Source organism: Benincasa hispida, chromosome 5, assembly GCF_009727055.1.
Source record: "Benincasa hispida cultivar B227 chromosome 5, ASM972705v1, whole genome shotgun sequence".
Taxonomy (NCBI): domain Eukaryota; kingdom Viridiplantae; phylum Streptophyta; class Magnoliopsida; order Cucurbitales; family Cucurbitaceae; genus Benincasa; species Benincasa hispida.
This window is the reverse complement of record NC_052353.1, coordinates 24,522,292-24,530,532: the sequence shown is the minus strand read 5'-3', so window position 1 is coordinate 24,530,532 and position 8,241 is coordinate 24,522,292. Positions and strand designations below refer to the sequence as shown.

The 8,241-nt window shown below is 33.0% G+C and overlaps 1 protein-coding gene across 1 annotated transcript; it reads left to right on the top strand.

Annotated features, from left to right (window-relative positions):
* The first annotated feature begins 1,598 nt into the window (after nt 1–1,598).
* On the top strand, nt 1,599–4,367 carry LOC120077073 (F-box protein CPR1-like). The gene is made up of 2 exons (XM_039030925.1): nt 1,599–2,966; nt 3,924–4,367. The coding sequence occupies exon 1, from the start codon at nt 1,763–1,765 to the stop codon at nt 2,927–2,929; it is 1,167 nt and encodes a 388-aa protein (XP_038886853.1). The 5' UTR covers nt 1,599–1,762; the 3' UTR covers nt 2,930–2,966; nt 3,924–4,367.
* The last annotated feature ends 3,874 nt before the right edge of the window (nt 4,368–8,241 follow it).

Genomic DNA, 8,241 nt, shown 5'->3' with positions numbered 1-8,241 from the left:
ACGGCGAACAAACTTGCCATGGAATTGGAATTGTTCTACATTTTATTAAATAATAGGATAATTGTTCTCTCTTCTACTTTGTAGCTATGGTGTATGAACTAACTCTAATCTTCACGCCTAAGAACCAATTGATCGAGAGAGGGAAAGATAGAGAGCGAAACAAATAGAAAGGACATTCAAATATTTATCTATAGTGTTTCAAGTGCATCAAGTCTATCAAATGTATACTAGTGATATATCAATTGTATCAAGTGCATCAAATGTATATCAGTGATGTATCAAGTGTATATCGATAGTGTCAAGTGCATCAAGTGCATCAACTACATCAAAATCATCAAGTGTATCAAATATATATGGTGTATCAAGTGGATTGGGTTATTTTTTGCATCATTTACTTGTGAGTTGGGTTGCGTTTTTCTCATTTTGGAAACAACAAACATGTGGGCTATGAGCCTAAGTAATGTATTTTATTTTTCCCTTTTTCAAATGTTCATACTAAAAATAATGATACAAATAAATTATGAGATTGAAAACTTTTCTATATTTGCGATGTTTTTTAACAAAAATTCATATATACCTAATTATAAGTTGTGAAAGATTACCCACTGCAATTATCTACATAAACACTATCGAAAAATAAAAATTATAAGGGTGAATAGTATCAAAGAGAGCCTACTCCACTTATTGTACTAAAAGGAAACTACAGTAAAATAAGAAAAATAAAATTCTAATTTATATTTCATTTGATGTCAAATTAGAGTAATACTTGGATGGATCTTTTGTATTCCTACAAACCCCTCCAATCATATAAATAAAACAAATTAAAAAATGTTTTTGAAAAAGATTGACAAAAGTTTGACACTTGTTGCCATAACATACCTAAATGTTTTTTGTCCAATTTTAAAATGAGTAGCCGATATTAAAGTATGAGAAAGCATCCGAAGATGAATCAATCACAAAAAGAGAATTAAAATTGTTGAGGGCATTGTCCAAAGTCCACGGGTGGGCCCAAGCCCAAAGGATGGAAAGGGTATAGGAAAGCATGCATCCCAAAAGGAAAATGTTTGCGCCTCAAGATTTAAGCCGACTAGTCAAGCCAAAAAATATATACTAATTGAAAAATAAATGAACTGAGATCAAAATGGCATCTTACAACCTTGAGTACCTAAAATGTCCCTAACACCCTTGTCGTCACACATAAGCACGACTGTGTGGTAAGTAATCTCCAAATGAGATATTCAACTTCATTTCTTTTTGTACTTAGTTGAATTAGTCATTCATAGTACTAACTTAAACATAAAAGTGCAGTAGATTTGCACCATATCCGTGCAAGAATTTCTTATGCAAGTCAACTTGAAAGATATCGAGATTACATCCGAGAGAAGCGAATTAGAAACTAATACCATCCAATATTTACGAGGAAGTCTAATACAACAATATCTCAAAAAGAAAGTAAGAAGGTGGCGCTAGGATGCACCTACCCATTTTTCCACCATAGATTTTAGCGGTAAAAGAGATACGAAAGACCCAAATTACATGATTATCTATCATCAAGAATGAAGAAAAGTTGAGGTGTTCATAGGATAAACGCAATCAATTGCTGTATCTTTGGAAATAAAAAAATAAAATAAAATAATAAAACACAACCAGCTCTCATTTTTCAATATATTTAATTCATTCCTTCTTCTTCAACCTGTCGAAATTTCAGCCACTTTCCTTCAATTTTCTCCTCAATCTGAATCGGAATCGGAATCGGAATCCGATGTTAGATTCTCTCCCGCCGGAGCTTTTGTTCTACATCTTCCTCAAACTTCCCTCCAAAACCCTCATCCTCTGCACCTGCGTTTCTAAACCATGGCGTTCCTTCATCACCGACCCTGCCTTCATCCTCTCTCACCTCAATCAATCCAACACCAACCGCCACACCAATCGCCGCCTCCTCCTCCTCCGCCGCTGCTACGCCACCGGCACCAAGAAAACCGAGCGCTACTCTCTGCATTTCGATTCCCAAACCTTGGAGATTTACAAGGAATTGAAGCTTCCTTATGTTAATTGGCACGACAATTTCAAACTCGTTGGTTCTTCCAACGGATTATTGTGTTTATTAGGTCCGAATATTTTCTTCTGGAATCCTTCGATTCAACGATTCCTCGCTCTTCCTTGGCCTAGCGATATCTTCACCGTTTACGGCTCACCGTACAAGTACGCGCTTGGATTTGGCTTCGATTCTCGCGCAAACGACTTCAAGTTAGTCAGGTTAGTGTATATTGAAGGTGGACCGCCTATGTATGATTATGAACTTCCTCCTAGGGTTGAGTTGTATCAGCTTAGTACTGGTTGTTGGCGACAAATCACCGATTCAGCTCCTTGCTATGAAATACTTAAATCGCAATGGACACAGATTTTCATGAACGAAGCTGTTCATTGGATTGCGTTCACTCGTAGTCGCAAAGGGTTTCGATGTGTGATTCTGAGATTTCATATGGTTGGTGAATTTTTCAGCACAATTGCACTTCCGGATTGTTTGGTGAATGAATTTCCACAGAATTTGAAAGTTGCTGTTCTTGGAGGAGAACTTTGTGTTCTTCAATGTGGTTGGTATCCTTTTGGTAATAGATACGTTTCATCTGTTTGGATGCTTAGAAAATATGATGTTTTTGAATCTTGGGCAAAAATTCTGAGTGTTGATCCATCTCAAGGGCTGGGAATGGTTCTGGGTTGTAGAGAAAATGGTGAAATGCTCATGACATCTAGAAATGGAGAACTGGTTTCGTATAAACCAGAGAATCAAATTGTGAAGGGACTTGGCATTCGTGGGGCTCAGGATTCATTCTTTGTGGATACTTTTGTTGAGAGTTTAGCTCTTCTTAATGAAGGGGAAAGAATTGTGAAGCAAGATTATGAAGATGAAGATTGGGAGCTTGAATAATATACACTCTCAACTCTCACCTGAAGCTTAAACATTGGTAAGAATATTCATAATTTTTAGTTTGTTTAAATTGATTGAAATGAAATGCTATGATTGAAATTGTATATTCACTTGTAGTTGCTTTGGATCTTGTGTTTTTGTTTATGATAAATTGAAATTGTATACTTGGATTCCATTTGATTTGTGTTATTATTTCCTCTTTGAACTTTGTAGGCCTCTGTTTTGTAGTGAATATGGTTTTGGTTGAAGTTTGAGTAGTGTTTAGAATATGGTACATTAATTTTTCTTTTAGATAGAAGAATGGAATTCATGAAGTTAGTTTTTAGTGCATGTCGGGAATGATTCCGAAATTGTTAAACTCACTTTTCGGAAAATGCTTGTAATCATGCCAAATCAATTCTAATAGGATGTTAATTGTGTTTAAAAGTGTATAATTAAAGAGTAAATTGATTTTGAAGGATTAAAAATGTGTTTTCATTTTGATTTTGATTATAAGAAAAATGATTTTAACCCTTTCAAAATCACTCCAAAAAAGGGGCTCAAATTTGAAAATGGATTCTTTTTTAAATTCATAAAGACTTGACACAAAATAAACCTGAATTTTCTCTGAGTTGTTAGAGACTTGGAACTTGAGAGATTTCGTAGATGTTTTGAGCAGTTTTAAACATGATAAAAGTAATTTTAACGATTTTAAAATCATTCAAAAACATGTGTTTAATGTTTACTTAGATTACAAAATAATATCTCTAAGTGAACGTTGAAGATGAAATTAGAGGGTTATGATACTCTTATTAGAAAAATATTGTAGAAATGTAGAATATGGTACCAAATACCCAACTCTTTGTTTCTCAAGCTTAAATTGGCAAGACTTTTCAGTAAGTTTTTCAACTAGAGGAATGCAATGGAGATGGTAGAAGAAAGCCAATGTCTAGTGCATAGACAATAAAGAACCATTTGGGAAGAAATTATATTAATTTAAATCCTAAATTTGTAGGATTGTATCAACAGCAACGGAATCACAAGGATCATCTAAGCACTCAAATTTACTAATCTTGGCAAAGTATAAAGCATGCTTTTGCAGAAAAAAATGAGTTTCAAGAAATACCTCTCGTAGAAATTCTTCAAAGCTTCTTCACCAGCTATCTTCTCCAAATCTTGTTGTAGACCACCTAAAACAAGCTTGAATCAAGGATAGAAGAAGAAATGCTCACTGTAGAAAATCAGCTGAAGAACTTTTTCTTCAAACCAATTTTTCTCTCAAAATCTCTATAGATTGTATGTTCAATTTTCACTTCAATCTTTTCATTATATTGTAGATCAACATGCAAAGAAAAGAGTTGCATGAGTTGTAGCTCGTGCTTGGAGAAGACAAGACAAAGATAATGTCATCTGAGTGAGCTACTCGGTGATGGATAATGGAAAAACCTTTTTTTTTCCATTTTATGTGTTTTGTTTGTTTTATTTTTTTCAATTTTAACATAAAATCAAAAATTTGATTTAAAAATCTATTTGATTTTAAAAATGAAAAAAATTAATTAATTTCATACATTAATTATTAAATAAAACTTAATTAATTTAATATCAAATATTAAATTAATTTTCACACATATCCATCTTTATATATTTAAATATATAAATTCTCCTATTCCATTTAATTCTAAAATTAAACATATAATTATATCTCATATAATTACTAATTCCTTTAATTTTAATTTGAACGTTTCAAATTAAATCACGCTACAGATCATGGGCTCCAACGATCCTATATTAATTAGCTAAACTCATTAAACTAATGGGTCGCTCCACTAAAGCCCATAGTTGCACTCCCCATAGTTGCACTCCCCTCACTGTAGATATATTATATCCACATGATTTAACCATAATCAGTAAGTCGACCCTTCACAGGTTCGTAATAACGGCTGGGTCAAATATATGTTTTACCCTCGAGATTACGTCTTATTCCTCAAGTTCCTACTGATCCTTTAATGAACAACTGGTTTGTGATTCAATCATCAAACCAAACTCTCTCAGCCCAGTGAAAGGGTGGGGTCCCTTATTCAAAATCTGAATTCAGTACTTGAGAGAACAACCTTTCTCTTATCCCTAAATTGGATAGGTGTGAACTCTATCTTGCACCCTATGTCTCCAGCTATTTATTCGATCCTACCCCTGAAATTGAAGTCTTATTGACCCGACGCTATTGAGTCAACCCTCAACTATGCAACAATCCCGAATAAACATGAATTCATAGTTAGCTCAGGATTAAGATCGAGTTACCTAGGTCATCTAGATGAAATAGTCAGTCTTAAATAGTAAACAACGTTATAAAGTAAGGGTGACTTATTTCTTGGTCCTGATCTTATACAAACTCATTGCATATGTACGAATTAGAATCACAACTTTTTGTAACAACTACAGAGTAGGCCGCATTAGGCCACATCCAATGGTGTTACTAGAATAAGGTACCCAACCTCATTCATATACCATAGATCATTTTGACTATTTATTCGAACCTGATACACTCTTATGTCTCCACATAAAGTTCAAGTACTCATACAATAGTCATGGGTCTTAGTTTATTGGATTTAGACTTTCATACAATTTATGAAATCGATAACAAGTATATTGATTATAGAAGATGTTTATTATTTGACAAACTGCTAGTTTTTAGGACATAAAACCCAACAAAAATTTCATAATTGTATCAATAACTAACACAAACTTAGTCAAGAAATATAGTGTGAAATATATAATTGTTTCAAAGGTTAAAACATCACTTTGGTCCTTATACTTTTACGTTCATTCCATTTTAGTAGATGTGGTTTCAAATGTCCAATTTTAATTTTTTGTACTTTTGCCAAACTTTTCATTTTAGCCCTTATAGCTTGTTTATTGTTTATCTTTTCATATATTTTTTTTATATTATCAATTAGTAACTTTACTAAAAATTTTGATAACATATTTGCATATTATATTACTTTGTGAAAATTATCATTATTATTTAATCAATTTTAATTAAAGAAATCTTAAGTGCTAAATTTAAGATCTATTGGAAGTGGGAATTAGAAAGTAGAGAGACTAAAATTGAATAAACTTTAAAGGACAAGAACCAAAATGATATTTTAACCTTGTTTCAAATTAAAATTCTAAATTATTATAAGTGAATTAACTTGGACCATTTATTAAGCGTACATTTGAAAATCATCCATTGATGCATGGACAAAATTCATTAAACTCTTTAACAAAATTGATCACTTATTGCATGTTTATAAGATATTTACCCAATTCACCTTCCAGGTCGGTTTCCAAGTAGAGGTGTTCCGTTTCCGTCAGCTTAAAAACCTCAGCCTAGCCAGAACCCTTCTTAGACAAAAATCACTTATGGGCAATTATTTTATAAATTTAATCTTTTAATGGAGTTCATTTTAATCCTATTAAAATGAATTAAAAGATTAATCTATTTCTGATCTAATCAGAAACGCGTTAAAAATAAGTGTATGTGAATTAATTTTAAATCATTTAAAATTAATTTGGATCTATGTTTGCAGGCAACTCTTGATTATAAATTTTGTTGGATTTTATGTCCTAAAACTCGTAGTTTGTAAATTAATAAACATATTCTGTTTTGTTTTTCGATAAAGTTGTTATTGAAATTGTAATTTTGAATCCAATAAACTAAGGTCCTGAGGCTATTTAATGTAGTTTGAACTGTATGTAGTGACATAAAGGTGGATCAAGTTCAAATATATAGCCAAAATGGTCTATAGTATATGAATAAGGTTGGGTACCTTATTCTGAGGACACTATAGATGCGACCCACTTTGTAGTTAGTACAAACGATGTGATCCTGAATCGTTCATATAAAGATATGTGAGTGGGGGTATCCTATGCAATGAGTTTGCATAAGACTGAACCATGAAGTAGTCACTTTTTACGTTCTAAATGTCGTTTTATGTATAAAATTGACTATTTCGTTAATTGATGACCTAGGTAACTTAATCTTAATCCTGAGCTAACTATGAACTCCTGTTCACTCAGAATTATTCTTAGATCTGCATAAGTGAGGGCAGCTCATTATCGTGGCCCAATAAGCCTCCCATTTCAAGGGTAAGATCAGGTGGATAGCTGGAAACATAGAGTGCAAGAAGGAATTCATTCCTACCCATTATAGGGAAAGTAGATAGGTTGTTCCCTTTAGTATTGAATACAGGTCTTGAACAAGGGGCCCCACCCTCTCCTTGGCTCGAGAGGGGTTCGATTTATAGGTTGGATCTTAAACCAATTGTTCAAGGAGGATCAGTGGAACTTAAGGAACAAGATGTAGTCTTAGAGGTAAAACGGTTTTCATGACCCAGCCGAGATTACGAACAACCTGTGAAGGATTAACTTACTAATCATAGTTATATCAAATGGACACAAATATATCAATAATGAGGGGAGTGCAACTACGGGACTATAGTGGAATGACCCGTTAGTTAACGAATATTGATTAGCTTTGTCTAAAGAGTTTAGCTAGCTAATCTCGGATCGTTGGAGCCCATGATCTATAGGTCCATTAGGTTCCCCTACTAGCTCATATGGAATAAACTTAGAACAGTATGATAGAATAATTCGAATTGTTCAAATTAGGTAAAGAGAGAGAAATCGACAAGTATATGTGATATAGTAGTCAAGTTTTTTAGTTTAAAGATACAACTTTAATATTTAAATGTGATTTAAATATCAAGAATATGAATATGTTCATATTCGAAAGCTCGGAAAAATGGAAATGGTCAAAGATGTAAAAAGTCAAAGAGCTGACTTTTGACTTTGAAAAGTCAAACTTTGACCGACCTTATATTCAAATGTGATTTGAATTTCGAGAAAATGAATGCGGATTCATGCTCGGGATGTCAAATTAGTCAACACGGAAAAAATCATAAAAAGTCAAAATGTTGACTTTTTTGTCAAAGTTTGACTTTGACCAGATGATTATTTTGCCCTTTGACTATAGTTAGTGGGAAAATCCAAACTTTTGTTGGATAGTTCCACTAACAAAATAGTGGGCTAGGTGTTGGCTTATAGTGGAGACATTAGGCCCACTAAGATAGTGGATTATAGGTGTTGGGTTTTTATGGATTTGGTTCATGCCATTGTTGCAACTTTTTTTCTATAAATTGGGCTTTTCAATTTAATTGAAAAACTTTTGCCATTTTGCCAAAAGAATTTTCTAAATTTGGGCTGGAAAATTCTCTTTTCTTTGAGTGAAATAAAAACCCAAACCCAAATTCATTCTTATTTTCCATCTCTTTTCTCTCTCTCGGTTTCCTTCA